General features: G+C 45.7%; 1 protein-coding gene across 1 annotated transcript in view; it reads left to right on the top strand.

Annotated features, from left to right (window-relative positions):
- The window catches only part of BFSP2 (beaded filament structural protein 2), a 74771-nt gene that overhangs the window by 37288 nt on the left and 13766 nt on the right, over positions 1-23717 (top strand). The window contains exons 2-4 of the mRNA XM_018051235.1: positions 8229-8311; positions 14423-14579; positions 15545-15706. Of these exons, the coding sequence (XP_017906724.1) occupies positions 8229-8311; positions 14423-14579; positions 15545-15706 (402 nt within the window). The remainder of the gene's footprint in view (positions 1-8228; positions 8312-14422; positions 14580-15544; positions 15707-23717) is intronic.

Below are 23717 nucleotides of genomic sequence, written 5' to 3'. Positions count from 1 at the left end.
GAAACGCAGTGATAGTCAAATCCCTCACCTGCCCCGCTCCACATGCATCAGCTCACGTGATTCTCACAACTACCCCAGGAGGCAGAGCATGCCACTATCCACATTTAATGGATGAGGAAACTGAATCTTAGATCACTTATCCCAGCAACTGGCCCAAACTGGTGAGGGAAGAGCTGGGCTCGAGAATAGGCCAACATGTTCATTGCCTACACAACATTTACACTGTGTGGAGAGTCCCAGACGTGATCACCCAGACTTAGATGTAGGATAACCCAAGGAGGAAGGAAGGAAGGGAGGCAGCAAGGGCCAGTTTGTTTTTTCATTTGTTTTTTGGTGAGTTGCTCAGTCGTGTCCAACTCTTTATGATCCCATGGACTGTAGCCTGCCAGGCTCCTCTGTCCATGGAATTCTCCAGACAAGAATATTGGAGTGGGTAGCCTTTCCCTTCTCCAGGGGATCTTCCTGACACAGGAATCGAGCCTGGGTCTCCCACATTGCAGACAGATTCTTTACTGTCTGAGCCACCAGGGAAGCCCCCAGGAACTCTGCCTGAAAGCCTAGGGTTGATCCTTAATTCCTCTCTCTAATGCCCCCTGCAACTGCTCCATCCCCACCTCCTTCCTAGACAAAGCGCCATCACCTCTCCTGGGTGAATGCAGAAGCCTTTCAGCTGGGCCCTCGGCATGGCCCCTCGTGTCCTACAGCTCCCTTCCTGCAGGAGTCAGAGGAGTCCATTTACCATGGGGGTCACCCCTGTGCCTGTTCGCAAGCTTCCAGTGACTTCCCAGCAGAGGCCATATCCTTTCCACTCTTCCCAAGACCTTCACCCTAAGATCTGGCCTCTGCCTGCCTTTCTAACCATGTCTCCTACCATCCTGCTAATTCCCCCAAACCAGCACATAGCCAGCCCAGAGGAAATCATCATCACGTGCTGGAGACATGAAGGCAGGAATGAGTGAGTGAATAAAGCAACTTCATAGACAACGCCATGTTCAAGATGAGCGCTAAAGTGGGGAAGAGTTTCTCAGGTGGCCAGGTTCAGGGTAGAAGACCAGGTGTTCTAGGTAGAGACCACAGCGTGGGTCAGGACAGCAAGGAGGGCCAGGAGCAGCTTGGGGGCAGCGTGAGCAGGACTGGAGGCAGGTCTGTGCAAAGCAGAGGCTCTTAAAGTCCAATGTGCATTGTAATCCCCTGGAAAGCTGGTTAAAACAGAGATCATTAGGACCTACTCCAGAGATTCTGACTCAGACATGGGAGGTAGGGTCTGAGAATTTGCATTCTCACAAGTCTCAGGTGATGCTGATCCTGCTGGTCCAGAGGGACCACACTTTGAGAAGCAATGGGGTAAAGTCTGCTAAGGAAGCCTCCATGTGGAGGCGCAGAGGAAGATAGGTCCAGGGATGTCAGATGAGACAGCTGCAGGCCACGCCCGGAGCAGCTTGAACCCACACAGCCAGTGGGCAGCCCCTCCTACAAGTACCATCCCCCAAACACCCCTGCCCACCTCAACCTCTGACTGCCATTTCCCCACTAGTCAACCCCAGCTACTCTCATCCACAGCATTTTAGGCTTTGCAGGTGACTTTTGTTTTTGCTTCTAGCAAAACCAATGGGTACTAATCCGTCAAAACCAGCTAATCTCACATAGCAATTTGTCCTTCGCTGCTATGATGGTGTTTCTTTTTAACAGAAGTGGTGTTAAGTTACATGGCCTCGATGGTAGGAGTCCCTGCTCTGGGCAGTGGGACAGAGAGAAGGAAAGGATGTCACCTGCTGGTGTCCCCAGCATACCTGGGGACAAGCTGCCAGCCTGCTCTCCCTTAAGTCTGCCCTTGAGAGCAACTGTTACATCAGTTTATGTTATACTTTTCTCCTACTAGAAAAGTGGACAGGTGTGGCCCCAGGGTCATGAATAAGCATGTTTGCATTCCCAGCATCAGTCAGGGACTGAAAATCTTAGTGTTTGGTATTTTTATTGCCTTCTCCCCAGAAAGAAAAGGTGATTGGAGAAGTGAGGTTAATTTGCACCCACTATAGCTATAAATCCAAGAGGACCAGATAGCTAACGCATGCCTCTTGCAGTCTTAAATACAAATGACCTCTGCTGTCTAGGGGCTGACAGCAAAGCACACAGCCGCACGACCCCTCTGGGCCTTCAGAGTCGGACCACAAATCTGTCTCAGCTCTTCCCAGTTTACAGAGCTCAGAAATGAAAGCTCAGGGACTTAGAGTGGGAGATGGCTTGGGTTGATCGGTTAGCATTCTCACACACAGTAGGGACGATGTCTCTTTGTCTTCATGATGGAGTCCAAATAGGAACCTGGAATCCTGACTCTTCTGTGTTACAGCAAAGACAGAAAACAGTCTTCCACAACACAGTCTCTCTTGATTCTGATGTATCTTTTGGTTTCCAAAACTGATGACAAAGATTTGCACACTTTCAAGTCACATTTACCTGGCTTGGCCTTCTGGCTCTGCCACATTCCAGCTGTGCCATTGCTAAGGTTAATTGCTAAGGCAATTAACTTATGCCTTAGCAGCCTCATCCGTAAAATGGGTGTGTTGATATCAGCATGGGGGGGATGGGGGGCATGAGCATTTAGTGAAGTTGTGAATGTAGTACTGAGTGGGAGGTGGGGCACTGCTGGTGAGCTGAGATGTGTTTAACAGCTGGCTCTCCATGGATAAAAGGTTCTGTGGTACAATATTTGCCAGTCTCCCTAGTGGAGCTACTCTCACCCAATGACATCAAGCTACCCACACAGACACAGAGCTGGGAAGAGATGCATGTAGGACAGTGTTACACAGTTTCACCTGTCTATTAAAGAAAAATGCACAACCTAAGAGTTGAGAATTAAGTTTTATTTGGGGTCCTACTGAGGACTATAGCCCAGAAGACAGCCTCTCGGATAGCTCTGAGGAACTGTTTGGAAGAGATAAGGTAAGCTGCAGGATATAGGAGCTTTATGCTAGAAAACAAACATCAAAAGATCACTGCTAATCATAAGAAACTGACATCTCAAGCTGATGATTTCAGGGCTTTTATATATAAAGAGAGATGAAGAGTCTGAGCTCATTGAAATTATTCCTTCAATGTGCATCTTAACTATCTAAGGCCAGTATCCAAAGCACAGAATGCTTCCTGTTTTCCTGCATCCTGGGTTCTTAGGGTGCACCATGGGGGTAGGGGGCAGCTGCAGTGGCTAATGGCTTGGTCCTTGTAGAACTATTAATAGAATGGCAGGCAACATTCTTTGTGTACTGGAATGGCAAGCAATGTTCCCTGTCCACACATCATAATAGAAACAATCTCAAAAGCAGAGATGACAGTCAAACATAGTAAAACAATTTGGAACTGATGAGTATTCATTACTTTTGTATTGAGTATTTATTACTTTTGTTTTTAATACAATTTATGTAATTGTAGGGCTTCCCTGGTGGCTCAGATGGTAGAGAATCTGCCTGCAATGCAGGAGACCTGGATTCAACCCCGGGGTGGGGAAGATCCCCTGGGGGAGGGCATGGCAATCCACTCCAGTATTCTTGCCTGGAGAATCCCCATGGCAGAGAAGTCTGGGGGGCTACAGTCCATGGGGTTTCAAAAAGCTGGACATGACTGAGTGACTAAGCACAACACAGAACATGTAACTTCACATAATTAAAATTTTCGTGATGGCTATGTTTAAAAACCAGCTCACAAAACTCCTGAAATAGTTAACAGTCTGCCCTGGCAAGCAAGTACAAGCCAGTCCAAGCCAGCGCCAGCACAGGGGGCGGGCGGCACACGTGTGGATGGGCAGTAAGTCCGACTTCCCTTCCTCTTCCTTTTCTGTCCTCAGCCCCAGAGAAGATGGTTTTCCCAGATATATAGACAAAGATGGTCCCTGTTCCACTGCAGGCTCCATGCGTACTTTTGGCATCGGCCACAATCCCAGTCCTCAGGCTGTGCTAAACCTCAGCTAAGTCCCAGTCCTGGACCGGCCTCCCGGCCCCTTCCTGGCTGCAGGCGCTGAGCCACCACTGACACCCAGAGGCCGTGGCCTCTGCGGGGCTGAGGGACCCCAGGAGGACAGAGGAAGGCTCTCCGTGGCTCAGCCCTGGCTGGAGGTCTATTTTAGGATCCCGTCTGTGGACATGGGGTAGCACCGCCAGCCAACTGTGCTTTGGCAAGTTGGGACCTATAATTAGCCTCTGCCTGAGGCTCGAATAAACCCCTTGTTGTTACTAAACAACAGTGAAAGCAGGAAGGTCCCCAGCTTCCCGGAGCCCAGCGCTGCCCAGCCTTCTCGGACAGAACCACTTCATCTGCTGGGCAATGTCCAAACGGTCCCAAGTCGCCTCCGGTCCTCATCCGGGGTGAGGAGAAGCAAGGGCAGGGTCCCGGCCTTGCCTCCCATCAGCCGGCACCTTCAACCGACTCCTGCGCCCGGCCTCCTGGCAGCCTCCTACTTAAAGTTTGCAGTCCACCGGGCAGACGTCACTGATTCCCAAAAGCCACGCCCCAGCCGTAACGCAGCAAGTGTAAGCACTAGGGTGTTTATTCCGGACAACCAGACATAGGTGACTGCATCCCCAAGCATCTTTCTGCTTTTCCAGATTTGTGTGCTTCTGAACATGGTACACACATACCGCCACTCATGCCCCAGGGTTGGGTTTTATTTTTAACTTTTTCTGTCCAACCCCTCGGTTCCCAGTTTTAAAAGCAGACACAAAATGGAGCTGTACCCAAGAGAATAGTTTAAACCTGGAGCTCCCTCACTGGCACACCCCACCTTAGTCTTTATACATATATACTTATTTATTTATGGCTGCACTGGGTCTTCCTTGCTGCCCAAGGGCTTCAATAATTGCACATCGGCCCTAGAGCATGTGGGTTTCAGTAGTTGTGGCTCACAGGCCCAGTTTCCCTACAGCATGTGGGATCTTCCCAGACCAGGGATTGAACCAGTGTCCCTTGCATTGGCAGGTGGATTCTTAACCACTGGACCACCAGGGAAGTCCAACATTAGTCGTTGTTTTATTCCTTTTCTTAAAGGTGGTCTTCCAGATGGTACAAGCTGCAGGCCTGTTCTACCCACAAAGGCCCCACATAGCCACGTAGTTTAGAGCACTTCTGAAGCCATCTTCTCTGTATTAAGGTTTTTGAGCCCACAATCTGGACACTTCCTATGCCTCCAGGTCCCATACCAGGGTGAAATATTTGCCAGGGGTACAACTGTGAGAAAATGAGCAGAGTGAGTGCCCTGAGCTTCAAATTCATCATCTGTAAGATGGCATCACTGAACATCCAGAGACAAGGAAAGGGACTCCTGATATAGGGGTGGCAGTGTGTGGAGAGGATGCAGACAGGGCTGGGTCAGAGCTGCCAGAGATAGTCCTCAGAGGCCTCACTTGGCCAGAGCCCTTGAATGAGCTATATTCAACAACATAACTATGTCTTCTTATTGTCTATATTCTTGATGCTCTGACAGCTGGGGCCTCATTAACAGGCAGAGACTGCGCTTTCACGGGACTAGCAAATCCTAAAGATAGTAACCACTTACCTGGGACAATGCTTTCGAGGTGCAAATCAGCCCATTCTGAGTCAGTACCCCAACCTGACTCCCATTGCTGGCTCTCACCTTCCAGTAGGCAATATTCCTCTGCTCCGACCACCCAAGGCTAGGTACCAGAAAACTGGGGACCCCCACTGTAGCATAGAGACCACTGAAATTATTTAAACCAGCCAGTCCCAGCTGCTTACCTTGCCAAGCCCATTTCTTCTCATGAAAAGTACAATAAAACCTTTACCCATGCTTTCCCCTCACCCCTTCCTGACCAACCCTGGTGCTTCTCCAGATGTTGATGGAACGGCCACCACAAGCCAGAGCTTGGGGACACAGCAATGAACAAGGGGCTGACCTGGGGAGGTCTACTTCAGCACGATGAGACTTTGCTGGGGAAACAGGAAACACAGCGTGGACCAAGTCCCAGCTCCAGGTGGAAAGAATGGTGCTCTTCTGATCCAGTGGGGCCATCCTGTGTGGTTTTTCCACTTCATTGATTTTTCCAACAGGAACCTCATCTTCTTGCTGCTCCAGCCCCACCCTGACACACACAGGGGAGAAGGAAACTGGGGTCTCCTTCTCCCCATTCTTTCTCATCTCACTCCAGTCTCTGACCTCTAGTGCTGGAAGTCCTCCGCCAAGTCAGCAAAGAACTCATTAATTGCAACTCATTAATTTTTAAGAGCAAAGGACTGATAAGAGCTTAAAACAGTCATTTGCATCATTTTATTTTTTCAATTTTACATATTTTTATTAAAGATAACTTGTGCTGTGCTTAGTCGCTGAGCTGTGTCCAACTCTTTGTGACCCCATGGACTGTATCCCTCTAGGCTCCTCTGTCCGTGAGATTCTCCAGGCAAGAATACTGGAATGGGTTGCCATGCCCTCCTCCAGGGGATCTTCCCAACCCAGGGATCAAACTCAGGTCTCCTGCATTGCAGGCAGGTTCTTTACCATCTGAGCCACCAGGGAAGTCCCTTTACTTATTATATATCAGTGTAATCAACAGATCCAGATATGGAACATCTGGGCTTTTTACATTTTATTCATTTATTTTTGGCTACACCAGGTCTTTGTTGCTCTGCACAGGCTTCCTCTGGTTTTGGCGAATGGCGGCTACTGTTCATTGCAGTGCAAGGGCTTCTCACTAGTGGCTTCTCTGGTGGAGCACAGGCTCTGGGCACTCCGGCTTTGGTATCTGTAGCACATGGGCTCAGTAGTTGTGACATGTGGGCTCTGGAATGTGCAGCCTCAGTAGTTGTGGTGCATAGGCTTAGTTGTTCCTGAACATGTGGAGTCTTCCTGGATCAGGGATCAAACTCATGTCCCCTGCATTGGCAGATGGATTCTTTACCACTGAGCCTTCAGAGAAGTCCCTGGAACATCTTCATCACTCCCAAAGTTTTCTCAGGTTTGCTTCCATTTTTAAAAAATGTTATTATTGGTTTTTATTTTTGGCTGTGCTGGGTCTTCATTGCTTGTGAGCTTTTCTCTAGTTGTGGCAAGCAGGGGCTTCTCTGTTACAGTGTACAGGCTTCTCACTGTGAAGGTTGTCTTGTTTCAGAGCGCGGGGCTCTAGGGCACACAGGTTTCAGTAGCAGCAGCTCCCTGGCTCTAGAGCACGGGCTCAGTAATTGTGGCACACGGGCTTAGTTGCTCCGGGGCATGTGGGATCTTCCTGACTTAGGAATCAAACCTGTGTCTCCTGCATTGGTAGGCAGATTCTTTACCACTGAGTCACCAAGAGAGCTTCTTGCCTCCTTCTTAACACGTGTACACCTGTGGCGGATTCATATTGATGTATGGCAAAACCAATACAATATTGTAAAGTAATTAGCCTCTAATTAAAATAAATAAATTTATATTAAAAAATAAAATACCAGTTAGTTTATTCCCCAGCCCAAACTGAAGATTATGCAAAAGTCAATATGTAAAAAATATATGTTTTTTAAAAGAAGCGTATCAGGTTAAAAAGAGGACCGTCCCCCCCATTCCCACCTGTGGGGATCGTGAGAGGTGTTGTGGTCCAAGTTTGAAAAACCATTCTTCTCCGTGAAACCTCTGAACTGTATGAACTATGTTTATGTTCCCATGTATGTTTTCAGAGTGGACAGAATTCTAGAGCTGTGCAGCATATATTTAAATGTAAATAGTTAAGTTTAAATAAAATTGAATGCTCCCCTTCTGCAGTTGCCTTTACCACATTTTGAGTGTTCCGTAGCCACGTGGGGCCACTTGTTGGCCCACGCAGTGTACAACAGTTCCATCATCACAGAAAATTCTGTTGGACAGCACTGGTCTAGAGAGTTCATCAGCTTCTCAAGATGTCCATGACCAGAAAATGTTAAGAGACACTAGGTTGAGCCAGTGAAACTTTGTTTAAGGAGCCAGAATTTTCTCTGGAGAGCCAAAAGCTCATTGTTGTGAAAGAGGCTATGGACAAGTCTGCCTTAAGTAATCTTTTTGCTCCAAAATCCAACCCTAAAAGCCCTTAAAATATATCCAGATTTTAGACTTTAGTGTCTATCTGCTCGTCTCTTAAAGAGGGACACTTGAATTCTAAAAATACTTGCTGTGAGAAAAGTTCTCACAGCGCCCCAAAGCCTCTGTGCCCAGCATGAGGCCCAGTGGGAAGCGGGAAGACGTGGCGGTGACCTTGTCCTTCGGTGTGTGGTCGTTCTAGGTGGGCGAGGCGGTCCTGGAAAACGCACGGCTCATGCTCCAGACAGAGAATATCCAGGCGGGCGCGGACGACTTTAAGGAGAGGTAACACTCTGCAGCAGAGGGGACTGTCCCTCCACACCTGGGACTCCTGGGCCACTTGGGTAATGTGTCTGCAGCAGGCACCTCAGTTTCACAGAAGGCTGGGTGGGATAACAGCAGTCCTGGGAGAATCCAGAGCCAAGACCACCCCACTCAAGCGCTCCTTGTCGACACAAATAGGTCTAAGACCTCAGAGATTTCACGAGTGTCACTTGGTTTAGAGCAGGGGTCTCAAAACTCATTGTACATTAGAATCACCTGAGAGGCTGATGGAACACACAGATGGCTGTGCCCACACTCAGAATTTCTGATTCAGTAGGTGGTACCTAAAATTCACATTTCTAACAAGGTCCCAATGATGCTGATACTCTGGTCCTGGGAACACACTTTAAGAACTACTGGTTTGGATCTATGCTTCTCAAGTGCAGCTGCATATGAGAATTACCTGGACACTTCAAAGTGCCAGTACACAAGCCCCACAGGCTAATTAAAACAGAGTCCCAGGGATGGGGCCAGGCCTCTGTATCTTTAAAGTTCCCCAGGCTTTCTTGATGTCCATCCAGCCTTGAGAACCACCTCTTTGGAGTCTAATACAGTATTTCCTAAAATGTAGCTGATGAAGATCATTTTAAGTGGTATGAAGATTAATATTTTATTTTTAATGGTCATTGATCTTTATGTTACCTTCTGTTTATGGCCCATGAAACTGTCTTTCCACTATAGTACTACCATTTATAGTATCAATGTAAAATTTGTTTAATATAAAGAGCTTTTAAAGTTTGTTGATTTAAGGTTTGCTCTTTAAGTAGACAAATTTGAGGAACAATAAAAAATAAATAATGATAAAAGAGATCAACGTTTAGGGCAAAATCATGAAGGAGAGTGAGTTTTGCAAAACACTGGCCTAATGGAAGAGCAAAATGAAGATGCCTTTTATGGATGAGCACAGTGATTTTGAGAATATTTTGTGGGGAAGGTGTCCTGGGAGTTGAGCAAATGGGTGAGTCATGGGATTGTTATTCCCTAAACTGGCAAAGATTAAGAAGAAAGGCATATAGTTGGGAGTCTGTAGGGAAGACCATGATCCCACAGTCATTTTTATCTTAGGAATAAGAAGGGTATTGTGATGAAACGCCAATACTTTGGCCACCTGATGCGAAGAATTGACTCCTTGAAAAAGACCCTGATGGTGGGAAAGATTGAAGGCAGAAGGAGAAGGGGATGACAGAGGATGAGATAGTTGGATGGCATCACCAACTTGATGGACATGAGTCTGAGCAAGCTCTGGGGGTTGGTGATGGACAGGGAAGCCTGGCATGCTGCAGTCCATGGGGTCGAAAAGAGTTGGACATGACTGAGGGACTGAACTGAACTGTGATGAAAAAGGGAATCCCCACCATCTCCTAAGATCCCTAGTCTTTTCCTTTCTCTGACACCAAGCCACTCTACCTGCTAAAAGGCCTCCATTAGTGGCATTCTGGAGTTGAAAAGACTCTCAATCAGCCAGGGTTGCCATTTACCCAGCACTGGCAGCCAGTGTTACAGGCACACAAGGAAGTGGATCCATCATCCAGTCATGATAGCTCAGTGCACAATTAAAGATAATTACCAGTAAATAACAAACCATTCACACTAAATTTAAGGTGGAATTCAATTAAGTGTGATAAAGCAGCATCTGACTGAAATGTCTTTCATTCATTTATTCCTTTTGGCATCAATTCATTCATTCATGCATTCATACATACCTTTGTCCTCCCATTCAACAGAATAGAATGTAAACTCACTGAAAGCAGGGGTTTGATCTATTTTGTACTCCACTGTATCACCAGCTCCTAAAACAGAGGACGTGAGATAGATGCTCAACAAACATTTGTTGAATGAGAGAATGAATGAGTTCAACATGTGTTTGAATGTCCGTTTATCCAGCCCCTTGCCAGGTGCTGGGAGTGACGTGAATCAGGCACGGTTCCTGACCTCAGTGAGCCCACAGTTTAATGTCAAAGACAGAGGAGTGAGCAGACAGTGGTCTCACTGAGCATAGATGCCATCACTGAGATGAGCCCAAATGAGGGAGGGTTGGCAAAACAGGTGATACCTGATTTGGATCCTGAACTCCTGTAGAAGTTGACCAGGCAAATAAAGGATGCATGACTTCCCAGGCAGAATGAGCAGCATGTGCCAAGTTGGGAGGACGTGAGAAGACATGTGTCAGTGATATTCCAAGCAGCTTGGGAGACTGGGGCATGTAGAGCAAATGATCCAAAGGGCTCAGACATTATCTGAGAGCAGAGGAGACCCTCAGAAGGGGTCTGAGCAGTGGCCCATCATGACGAGACTTGAGCTTTAAAGGAAGCTTTGCAGTGGTAGAGAGAAGAGGCAGGCAAATGAGTAGGAAACAATGGGAGCGAAGGGTCTGGATTGGGACAGTGGTTGGAAAGTCAGTTTATCAGATTATTGAGGAGCCAGAGGATGCGACAAGCCATCTGAGCAGAGAGATGATTCAGTGTGATTAAGTACAGTCACCCTGTGGGCAATACTGTGAGTCTGGGAAGACCCTAGAAGGCAGGTGTAGTTCAGGGCTGGCCTGGGATGGTAGTAGTGGGCAGATTTGAGGGATGGGTTGAAGAACTAACTGGCTGGATTTGAAAATTATCTACTTAGACAGCCTGAAGAGAGAAGGGTAAATTCCAAGCTTTGAACTTGAGTAATTTAGAACACTGGTGATTCTTTGAATGAAATGAAAAATTGGGGAGGGAAAGCTTGTCTAAAATTCAGGCATTGATAATGAGTTTGGTTTTGGGGAAGCTGAGTTGAGTTGATGGTGGCAGTCAAGCAGAAGTGATGAGATGCCATAGACACCGTCATGTCAGGGAGGCCTGCAGGTCAAGGCAAGATGGTTCTGGGTGCCATGAGCACCCAGGGGTTCTAACTGAAGCACCACTCAAAGTAGGGTGGTAAAAAAAAAAAAGGCTAAAAGTTTAACAGCAGCCTTGGGGGATGTCACAGAGATATTTCAAATCCTCAGAGGACTTCCAAAAAAATGGTCTGTAGGGGACCAAAACCTCCAGTAATGCAGAATGGATCATGTGCTGGAAGGGACCAGGCTCCCTGGACAGGTGAGCAAAACAGGACTGCAGAGGCAGTGAGGGATTCTTCCAACTTGGGTCAAAAGGGACCAATCCCCATTATATGAGTGGCTTTCCATTTCAGCTGGAGGGACAGGATTTGTCTCCAAAGGGACTAAATGTTAATAAGAATACAGTCCTTCCAAAAAGAATACATTTGGGTAGAAAATGTAATCCCACATGTAGAACACAGAGAAAATGCTTCAGAAACCACCCTTGAGTGCTGATTCAAAGATACAGGTCCAGCTCTGAGGGAAGTCTCTGGTGGCATGTCACAGGGCTTGGTCCTTAGTCTCCTCATTTACTATTTTTAACTGCAAGGAGCTTGAAAGCAGATGTGACAAAATGGCCGACCATCCAAAGCCAGTAGGGGTGGTGATTCTGGTCCCAACACATTGCAATAATAAGCCAATGAAATTGTAAGAGGATAAGCATGAACTCCTATTTTGCGATTCAAATACTAGGTGGACTTAGAGAAGATAGGAAAACTGGGTTTCAAGCAGCTCTTATGAAAAACGTTCAGAGGTTCTCCTTGATTAGTTAGCAGCAAATACAGCCAGTCAAACTGAAACAAACAAACACAAACAAAACTCACAATGCAAATCTTAGGGTTTGTGATGAATAGAATTAAAGGGTTTAAACAAAGGGGCAGACAGTCCCACAGGACTGTGAACTGATCAGGTAATATCTGGAGTTTTACATTTCATTCTCTGTATCACATTTAAAGAAGGACGTAGACTAGTGAGAGTATTTCTAATCATTCCACAAATATATCTTAAACCTGGTGCTGGGAAAACAAAACGGAAAGGGTCATAGACCCTGCTGTCAATAATGATGGATATGAAACCTGATTTACATGAAGAATGGAGGAAGAAAGTGGGAATGTTTAACCTGAAGGAGAAAGGTCTTGGAGGGGTGGAGGGGATGGAGATGGGATGAGAGAATGAGTAAGGGAGTATCTCCAAATGTTTGGGGACAGCTAGGCAATGGCAGCCCACTCCAGTACTCTTGTCTGGAAAATCCCATGGACGGAGGAGCCTGGTGGGCTGCAGTCCATGGGGTAGCTAAGAGTCGGACATGACTGAGCGACTTCACTTTCACTTTTCACTTTCATGCATTGGAGAAGGAAACGGCAACCCACTCCAGTGTTCTTGCCTGGAGAATCCCAGGGACTGGGAGGTCTGGTGGGCTTCCATCTATGGGGTCACACGGAGTAGGACATGACAGAAGCAACTTAGCAGCAGTGGAGGATTTAGACTGACTTCAGGTGTTGCAGAGTATGGAACTCAGACTCTTATAGGAACTGAAACTAAAGCTCTTGAAGGAGGAAATTTGCAATAGTTAGAATCATTCAAAAATGGCCTGGTGGCCTTGGGCAATGAGGTCCCATTGCTGGAAGTTTTGAAGCCAAGCCTGCATGATCACCTATCAATAACACCGTCGGGGGATTGTCACCTGGCAGGAGCTGCAATAGTCAAACGCTAAAGTTCATTAAAATTCTAAGACCTTAAGATGCCTTCTGGAATGAGAGGTATGAGACATCTCCCTTCTGTGGATAGATGAAGGTAACATGTGAAATGTGACTGAGTGAATGGAGGTGGAGGAGAGGAGCGACACTGGGAGAAATTGGAAAAGATGTTGGATAGTTGTTAGCAAAAAAGGCCTGTGCAAACCAGAGATTGAAGTGACTCAGAGGTGATGGTTTCACACTTCTATCTGTGTGTGTATGTGTGTCTGTGTGTTAGTTACTCAGTATTGTCTGACTCTTTGTGACCCCATGGATTGTAGCCCACCAGATTCCTTTATCCATGAAATTCTCCAGGCAAGAATACTGGAGTGGGTAGCCATGCCCTCCTCCAGGGGATCTTCCTGACCCAGTTATCAAACCTGGGTCTCCTGCAGGCAGATTTTTTACCATCTGAAATGCCAGGAAAGCCCCATGTTATTGCATAGTTCACATATAAATCCAGGTCTCCAGTTTCTGTAGAAGAGAAAGGCACACCCCTTCTGACGCTGCAGTGTTGGGGAGGGGATGGGCAGCAGGGCCCCTGTTGCTGAAGCATGTGTGTCCCTAGGTGCGTCAATCCCCACCTCTCAATTTGGCCCGGACCTGGCCCTCGTCACTCATCTGTATCCCCCTCTTGGCCTCTGAAGGCACCTGGGTTTGTAGCCACAGTCCTGAAATTTTACATGGGCTCTTTGGAGAGAGGAACACGTTCTTCATTTTGAGATTATTGACTTCCCTGGTAGCCCAGATGGTAAAGCATCTGCCTGCAATATGGGAGACCCAGGTTCTATCCCTGCGTTGGGAAGATCTGGAGAAGGAAATAGCAACCAACTCCAGTATTCCTGCCTGGAGAATCCCAGGGACGGAGGGGCCTGGTAGGCTACAGTCTATGGGGTCGCAAAGAGTTGGACATGACTGAGCAAATTCACTTCACTTCACTTTAGTCTGGTAATTAGCAGATTCTCAGTAATGTTTGCTAAAGTATCCCCAGGTTAAAAGGATGACAAATTAGAACAATGATGACAGTACTGGTCCCCTTACCTGGATATGGTCTCTTGGAGAAGCTTTCCCTAGAGCTCCTTGCTTCCAGTGCTCCATGAGACTCATACTTTGTTAGCCCAGGTGCCCTGTTTTCAGCAGTTGGCTGCAATCATTTTCATTTTAATAAATCAATATGTAACAATTGCCTTAACAGTGTCCTCAAACCCACTGAGGAGAAGGAAATGACAACCCACTCCAGTACTCTTGCCTGGAAAATCCTGTGGATGGAGGAGCGTGGTAGGCTACAGTCCATGGGGTTGCAGAGAGTTGGACACGACTGTGTGACTTCACTTTCTTTTCTTTCTTTCAAACCCACTGAAACACTGACTTTTAATATCCATTTCCTGACTATCCCATAATTAGCCTGTTGGTCACATTTATAATCTGATTGTTTTTCTTTGGGGTTATCCAATCTTGCTGATTGGGTTCTTTTACCTACAGGTATGAAAATGAGCAGCCATTTAGGAAGGCAGCAGAAGAGGAAATTAACTCTCTGTATAAAGTCATTGATGAAGCAAATTCGTCAAAAATGGATCTGGAGAGTCAAATAGAAAGCCTGAAAGGAGAACTCGGCTTTCTGTCCAGGAGCTATGAAGAGGTAGGTGGGGACTGGGCTGTCTACAGGTCCAGAAGCCCTCACCTGTCTGGCTGAGCTTCACAACACAAGTGACGACAGCCTTTCTGTATCAATTACTCTGGGCTGTGGGTAAAACACCAATAAAATATTTTCAGATTCTTATAGCAGGTGAGGTTATCTTGAGTCTCAAACTCAAATTGCTTCAGGGACCAGGCAGATACATAAATGGGGAGGAAGCAGGTCCAGGCAGCAGTGAATGACGGAATGTGTGTTAAATTAAAGGGAGCATCTCCCAAGGTTTCTAGCTCGGACCTTCTTTCAACACTGGACAGAACAAACGAAATAACTCTGAGAGCAGATCCAGGCTGTGGCTTAGTCACACTTTATAATAAAATTAGGTCAGATCAGAGTGACAAGACCAAAGGGGCCCACCAACGAGGATGTGGTCCAGTGTCCTGCAGAACTGCGCTGATTCTAAACTGCGTCGCGCCTGCCACTGATCCAAGACCTAAAATGCTTGCAGCTAAAACAGTGAAAACCCACCTAACCACGCTCACACTGGGAAGTCACTTCTTTTGTCTAGCCTTGAGCTAACCACTTCCTCCTGTTCTTAGTTCCATGTTTGTCGCCCTTTTTGAAAGGTACCCCTTTTTTAAAAACTTCACAGTTATCTTTAACTTTCTTTCCACCTGCTCTGACTTGGTGAGATTCATGAGTTTCATCTTGCTTTTGTTGCTTACCCTGTGTTGTGATTTATTTTGAGTCTTGCTTTGGGTGAGTCTGGGATTGTGAAGACCAACTTAAGAAATGCATCCTGGGGGAAAGAGAATATGGTGCCCAAGCTGCCTGTCTCTGTGAAGCCCCACAATGGGCAACAGCAGAATGAGAAGCCAAGTATCGCTCATGGAGCTGGGCTTTGGCCGCTAGAACCTCATGTCTTTCCTTTCTCCTCTTGAACTCACTGAGGTGTATGTTGTCATTTTCAGGATGTGAAAATGCTGTACAAACAGCTGGCAGGGTCTGAGCTGGAACAACTGAATGTTCCCATTGGCACCGGGCTGGATGACATCCTTGAGACGATCAGAATTCACTGGGAAAGAGATGTTGAAAAGAACCGGGTGCAGGCGGGAGCCTTGCTCCAAGCTAAGGTGAGAGGCAAGACCAGCACCCTCACTCTGCCCTGTGCAGAAGGAGGCCAAGCAAAGATGAATAGCAGCCAACATGTGAGAGAAGAAAAGCAACCATTTCAATCTCATCAGACAGAAAAAGACATGCAATTTACAGCAATAGTTTTTTGTTTACCTGTCTAAATGCAGAATATGTTTACAATGTTGATACTCAATGTTGGCAACTCTCCTGAGTTACTGGGAAGCACAAACCAGTCTGACATCTTTGAGGAAGGGATTTGGTGGTATGTATCGAGAGTTTTAAAATGCCCCTACCTGCCAATTGAATAATCTAGGCTCCATTAAAGATATAATTGAAAATATAAAGTTTACATCTGTATATACCCACTGAAGCATTTATTACTACAAGGGTGAAAAAATTGGGAGGAAAAACAGATAAATGTTTATCAGCAGGAGAAAGAGTAAGCCACAACCTGAGCATGCAATAGAATATCAGGCAATTATTAGAAATTAGATTTATGAAGCATTGACAGCAGTATGGGGACTGCTCAGGCAATAATGTAAAATGGGGGTAATAAAGAGAGTAGAGAAAGGTATGTACCAGGGGCCAGCAAACTTGCTCTGTATAGAACAAGATAGTAAATACTGAGGCTTCCTGGGCCAGAGGTCCTCTGTTGCAGTACTCAGCTCTGCCACTGTGGTGTGAAAACTGCTGTGGACAGAAAGTATCACTGAGCATGGCTGTGTTCCAATAACACTTTATTTTCAGAAACAGGAAGTGAGTGGGCCTGATTTGGCCTTTGGACTGTAATCGCTGACCCCTGCTATACACAGTGGGTAAAGCATTCAAACAAAGAAGCTAAGCCTCAAGAAAAAGTCAGAAGGAAGTTTATTGTACTTCAATTATACCATTATAATTATATAATTTAGGGCTTTCTTGGTAGTTCAACTGGTAAAGAATCTACCTGCAATGCAGGAGACTCTGGTTCAATTCCTAGGTCGGGAAGATCCCCTGGAGAAGGGATAGGCTACCCACTCCAATATTCTTGGGCTTCCCTGGTGGCTCAGATGCTAAAGAATCCTCCTGCAATGTGGGACACCTCGGTTCAATCCCTGGATTGGGAAGATCCCGTGGAGGAGGGCATGACAATCCACTCCAGTATTCCTGCCTGAAGAATCCCCATGGACAGAGGAGCCTGGTGGGCTACAGTCCATGAGGTTGCAAAGAGTTGGACATCACTGAGCGACTTAACACAATTATACCTTAATTAAGCTATAAAGAAAAGGTCTCCCTTAAAGAAAATATCAGAAAGAAAAAACCCTGTAATGTAAAGGTATTAGCATCAGCAGTGGTTGTCTTTAAGCGAGGGACCCATTTCATGTTGTGGTGTGTTTTCTTTCTTGTTTTTGAGTATTTCTCAAACTTTTCTTAAATAGTATGATTTATATTCGTGGCGGGAAAGCATCTTTTATTAGACCTCAGAAATAAGAAAGAACTTAACCAGAAAATAGAAAGCACAGGGTTTGTTCTTCCCTTCTCCATCTCCCACCAATTCATGACTCTGGAATTCTGAGGCAGAGGATGAGAGAGCAGAAGAGGAAGGGAAGCAGAAAGGAAGTGAGAAAAATAAGATAGAATTTGAAAGAAGGCAAGAGGGTTGCTCTGAGGTCTTGGTGACCACTGAGTGGGTCTCAATCCTGACTGCACAGCAAAATTATTTCAGGGCCCTTTCAAAAAATACCCAGGCTCGAGACCAATTAAATCAGAAGGAGGAGAGGGACTTCCTGGCTTTTAAGCTCACTGATGATTCTAACACATAGCCAAGGTTGGGGACCATGGGTTGATCAAATCGACCAAAAGGAAATGAGGAAGGCCTTTTCTGTTTTTTCTTTTCTCAGCCCTCCTCAACCCCTGCCCCCACATATCAATAGGAAACTTCCCCACAGGGTCTTCGCAAATGTGGATCCCCCCAAATTCTCCAGTCCAGAAAGTGTCTTCCACTCCCCAATTCTCTACCCTCTACCCCTTTCCAACACCTCTTCTTTCAACTCCTTGGGCCAGGTCACTACAAACAAATAGTACACAGCAAATACACAGCAAAATACACAACAAATAGTACACAGCAAATACACAGTACAAACAAATACACAGCAAATAGCGCCTAGTAACTCCATTGAAATACAGCCTCCACAATGGTGAGAGGTGAAATAGCACAGAGAGAAAATGAAACCAAAACATAGATTTGGTTTGGGTCCGTTGTTTCTTAGGGGACTCATGAATGTTTACAATGAGTGGCCCTAGAGACCATCTGTCCCACACCCTCACTTTGCTGCTGCTGCTGCTGCTAAGTCGCTTCAGTCGTGTCCAATTCTGTGCGACCCCATAGACGGCAGCCCACCAGGCTCCCTGGTCCCTGGGATTCTCCAGGCAAGAACACTGAAGTGGGTTGCCATTTCCTTCTCCAGTGCATGGAAGTGAAAATTGAAAGTGAAGTCGCTCAGTCGTGTCCGACTCTTAACAACCCCATGGACTGCAGCCTACCAGGCTCCTCCGTCCATGGGATTTTCCAGGCAAGAGTACTGGAGTGGGGTGCCATGAGGAAATTAAGACCCACAGAGGGTAGCTGATGTCCTGAGGTCACAGAGCTGGCTGTAACACCGCTGTTTAGCTCTCCTGAGTCTGGGTCCAGGGACCCTTTCTCTGCACTGGGCTGTCACTTTTCTTTGGCCCTGTTCCCAAAGCTAAATCATACTGACCCAGCAGTTTGCAAACTTGCTTCTGTCCCAACACCCCCGGGGTCCTTACCACATCATAGTGATTATCTCTCTGGGGAAGGGTGGAGGGGCACTGTAATTAACAGAAATAAATTGTGCATCACGTGAAAAAGAAAAAATTTGTTAGTTATTATTCTTCCCTTACCCTCTTGAGAATCATCATCAGCCCAACAGTCATTCAAAGGTTAATTCTAAACAGATCCATTAGAGTTTTTTTTTTTTTAATTTTAGATAGAGTAATCTGAAAGCTACATCTCAGAGAATACAGACAGTATTTGTTTCAGTTTGGCTAATGCTTCCAGCGGGCCTCTTGCAGAGAGGCGGAGCTCTGAAAATATTTGCAGAATGAGTGAATTCTAATCATCCACAGCAATCAGAACTGACAGCCAAAGTCCTCCAATAAATAGTTTTGTCAGTTGCCATCATGCCCTCAGGGGCTGACTTTTGTCCGGCCTGAACATCTCTTGTTGGTTTCTTGGCAGCAAAGTGTAAATGTGAAATAGCTTAGCACACACTGCTTTCAAAACCTTTTGCAGAGAGAATACAGACATGTATTTAATTACCTCTCAGTCTGGAGAGGCTAAAAATTAATTGACATGATTAATTTGTCTTCATTTACATTCCCCCAGAAACTGATCCTGAGACAAATGTTGAAGTGTAGGTAGTTTCTTTGGAAGTTGCAGGAAGCAGAGAAGTGAACCAACAAAGAACACACTATCCAGCCAGCTCCCACTCTGAGAGACTGGAGCATCCCCACGGTGGGTCTGGGGGACAGTAAAGAATATAAGAGAGATAAGGAAGCTGGGGTAGTAATACCCTCTCCTGTCAGTTATCTGACATCTGCTAGCTGAGTGACCTTTCAGAGTCTTCAGAGAGAGCTCCCAGGTGCAGAATCTGGCAGTGGGAAGGAAGCTGGGGAGAACTAACGTGTCACCTAAGGAGTCAAGGTGGGTGCTATCAGCATCTGCTACCGCTTTCCTGCCAACTCTTAATCGGTAAATCTTGTAAAGAAGTTCCCGATAGGTTCTCTCTAGTCATGGTGTTACAGATGTTGGGAACCTCAGTGGCCCAGGTGTTTTTTCTTTTATTTACTTTTAATTGAAGAATAATTAGAATATTGTGTGGGTTTCTGCCATACATCCACATGGATCAGCCATGGGTATACATATGTCCCCTCCCTCTTGAGCTTCCCTCCCACTTCTCACCCCATCCAGCCCCTCTAGGTTATCACAGAGCCCCAGTTTCAGTTCTTTGAGTCATACAGCAAATTCCCACTGGCTATCTATTTTACATATGTTAGTGTATTTGTTTCCATGCTACACTCTCCATTCATCCCCACTCTCCTCTTCCTACTCAACCCCAGCCCCATGTTATAAGTCTGTTCTCTATGTCTACATCTCCATTGCTGTCCTGCAAATAGGCTCATCAGTACCATCTTTCTAGATTCCACATATATGCATTAATATACCATATTTTTTTTTCTCTTTGTGACTTGTTTCACTCTGTTTAATAGGCTCTACGTTTATCCACCTCACTGGAACTGACTCAAATGTGTTCCTTTCTATGGCTGAGTAATATTCCATTGCATTTATGTACCACAGCTTCTTTTTCCATTCATCTGTCGATGGACATCTAGGTTGCTTCCACGTCCTGGCTATTGTAAATAGTGCTGTAAAGAACATTGGGGTACATGTGTCTTTTTCAATTATGGTTTTCTCAGGATATATGCCCAATAGTGGCATTGCTGGGTCATATGGTAGTTTTATTCCTAGTTTTTTAAGAAATCTCCATACTGTCTACCATAGTGTCTGTATCAATTTACATTCCCACAGTGGTCCAGTTTCTGGAGCTTCTCAAGTTGCAAGATTCAGTGACTGGGGCCTCAGGTTGGTCCAGAGAATTTCTAGAGTGTTTTAAAGTCTGGCCCTTTCTTTTCTGTTTGATGTGGTTACCCAACTCAGGATATCTGGGTATACCTTGAGAACCTCCAACAGCATGCCACACCACCCTCCAGACCACCTGGTTAGCCATGGAACACACTACCTGGTCTGCAACTAGCAGACCTTAAAAAGACCACCTTGGGAAATCCAGCAGGGTCACTATTATTAGCCTGTTTCCTAGATTCATGTGCTGAGCTATTTCCACTCTGTAGAGTAACAAAGAAAACAGAGAGTCCTGAGTGCAAGTATGCTCTACCCAGACCTTGGCTAGGTTAAGATCTTACAGTGCTCTTCTTTCTAAAACTTTTGCAGAACTTACGGGCGCATTGAAGTCATCTGTCCGTTATTGTTAGAAGACTATTAATAGAATTCAAAAATTAAACCAATAACCATGTGAGGCCATTTGTGCTGGCTAGACCTCTGACATCCTTTCTATTCATTCAAACAGCCTCAAAAGTAGGAACTATTGCTATTCCCACTTCACAGAGGTGTTTTCTGCAACCAGGAAGGAAGAAAGGAAAGCAAGCAGAAAGGGAGAAAAGGCGGAGAAAGAGCTGGGAGCTTCTAGTTTCCCTGCAACCAGGCTGTTTCTACTAAGTTTTTCTTTCACAGGTGCAAACACTTCAAGCATCATGTCATCAACAGGAAAATGATGTTCTCGGCAGCCAAAAAGACACTTTCAGGAATGTAGTCCTAAATGTCTGTTACAGTCTTTTTGTGGGCTTTCCCTGTGGCGCAGTGCTAAAGAACCCACCTGCAATGCAGGAGACGGGGGTTTGGTCCCTGGGTCAGGAAGGTCCCCTGGAGGAGGGCATGGCAATCCACTCCAGTATTCTTGCCTGGAGCATCCCGTGGACAGAGGAACCTGGCAGGCTACAGTCCATAGTATCACAAAGAGTCGGACACAACTGAAGAGATTTGGCACACACCCATGCATAGCCTTTTATGTCAGTGTCAGTCCATCACGGTAAAGATAATCCCATGTTTCTTCCACCTGATGTTTTCCTTACAGTGTGCGGTCCTCCTGGAAATGGGGCCACTCTGCAGACTAAGGGCTCCCAAAGTTTCTGAGTCAGGCTGCTTAGGGATTGAAAGGTTGACCTTAACCACTTCAGTTTGCCCCTGATGGAACTGGAGGCCCGCCTCCCAATTCCTAGACGTTACATCTCTGTCCCTTCTTCACTGCAGCTGGGTGATGTGCACCGTAACCAAAAGCTTGTTTAATGTGGGCAGGTGCGGCGCTCTGAGGAATCTCTCAGGGGCAGGGACTCCACAGCAAATAGATTGCCCCCATGCCTCCTGCCCTGACAGGAGGCCACACTTGCCTCAGATCAGTTTAAGACATTTGTGGTTAGAAACTTTGTCTATGCTGTAACCGTCATGCCTCGAATAGTCAGGATGACAGATTGTGGAGACGGTTAAGAATGAAGAGAGGTGAGCAGATGGAGATGAATTGTGAGGTTTCTGGTTGTTGCTGACTTAGAGCGGGAGAAGACACTGAGACGGACTGGAGTGGCGCCCTCTGATGACCGTGCCCGTGGGCAGGCGTGGGGAGGGGCTGCTCGGTAACGTGTGCAGCAGTCCAGCGAGGCGGCTCAGTCGTGGTTACTGAGCACCCGAAATGTGCCTGGTGCGGCTGCGAACCTGAACTCTTGATTTATTTTTTATGACTTCTTACATAAATCACTGTGTGTTGGCTAGTGGCTACCATACTGGACAGCATGGATCTAGATCTTCCCATGAGCAGCTAGAAGCTCTGGATAACATGGCACCATGTCATCTGCATTCACAAACAGCAGCTTGCCTGCGGGGTAGATATTTCATTCAGGCTGCCATGTCTGTGCCTTTTCTTTGCTTGCTTCTACCTGGAAGAGTCAATATTTTCTAGGGCATATAAACTTGGATTAAATGCATTTCTGGCACTCAGCTGTCACCTGCTCTAGGCTTTAAGATGGAAAATTAGAAGCTCCATATGGTCCTGCCATGATAGTCAACTGGGGGAGTTCCTTTGGGGGGGCAGACTCCGAGAGTATCTGTAATCTGGGGGTCCCTGTGTGGTGATGAGTTGGCTATAATCTCAATGGCTCTTCTGTGAAATAAGTCCTCACAGCAAGCACTGAAGAGGAATCATGTAGCATTTCTAAACCTCATAAAAACACCACAGATTTTAAAAGAGCCCCAGCTTACCTTTACTTCTTATTTTATTTATTCATTTCAATATCTAATACCTTCACTTGGTTCGAAATTCAAAATGTACAAAATAATAAAGAGTGAAAAATGTCACCTCACCCATGTCCCAGGCACCCAGTCTTTGTTGCTGGGTCAATAAATGTCACCCTTTTCCTATGTGCCCTTACAGAGACATTTTATGCATATACAAGAAAATATGTACATATTTTCTCTCTTTTTACACAAATAGTATTATTTGGAACACACTGCTTTTTAGCTGCACAATATTGTACCACAGAGGGCAACAGAGCTAAATCTGGGCCACAAGCAATATCTGACCTGCTGCCTGTTTTTCAGCAAATAAAGTTTTATTGGAATGTAGCCATGCTCATCATTTACATATTGTCTACAGCTGTATTTGCATTATACCAGCAGAGTTGCATAGTTGCAACAGAGACCATATGGTCTGCCAAGCCTAAAACATTTACTATCTGGCCTTTTGCAGAAAAGCTGCCAACCTTTGTTCCAGCTAATGTGTATCCCAGGGTTTATTTAACCTGCACCTTGTTGATGAATGGTGGCTTCCAATCTTTCCTATAATATTATAAATGATTAGTCACTAACTTTGTATGTCCCTCCTTTCCCAATATAAAAATGTATCTGTTGGATAAATTTATAGACATGGAATTGCTGGAGCAAAAATTATGTGCAATCAGTAATTTTGATAAGCATTGCCAAATTACCTTCCGTAAAGGTTATAACAATTCTCATTAGAAATGTTTGAGAATATATATTCCCTGCATCCTCATCAAGACTGAGTTCTCACACTGTGATCTCTTTGTGATCTTTGCCAATATTACAGGTAAAAATGGTTTTTCAGCATGCTTTTATTTTGCCTTTGCCATATTATGAGGAAGTTGTAACATCATGGCTGAATTTCATCCATATTTGCTTTTGTGTATTCTATCAGATCATATCTTGTGCCCATTTTTATTAGGTCTTGGACCCTATTAGTGGTTTGTAGTGGCTGTTTGTACATTAGAGAAATAATTAATTCTCTCTTCATGATAGAAGTTGCAAATATCTTCCTAGCTTATCACTTGTCACTTGTCTTTTTTTGTTGTTTGTTTTAGCCACACTGCATGGCT

The sequence above is a fragment of the Capra hircus genome, chromosome 1 (genome assembly GCF_001704415.2).
Source record: "Capra hircus breed San Clemente chromosome 1, ASM170441v1, whole genome shotgun sequence".
In the NCBI taxonomy this organism is placed as follows: Eukaryota; Metazoa; Chordata; class Mammalia; order Artiodactyla; family Bovidae; genus Capra; species Capra hircus.
Note: the sequence above shows the minus strand (reverse complement) of the source record. Positions and strands in the feature narration are given on the sequence as shown.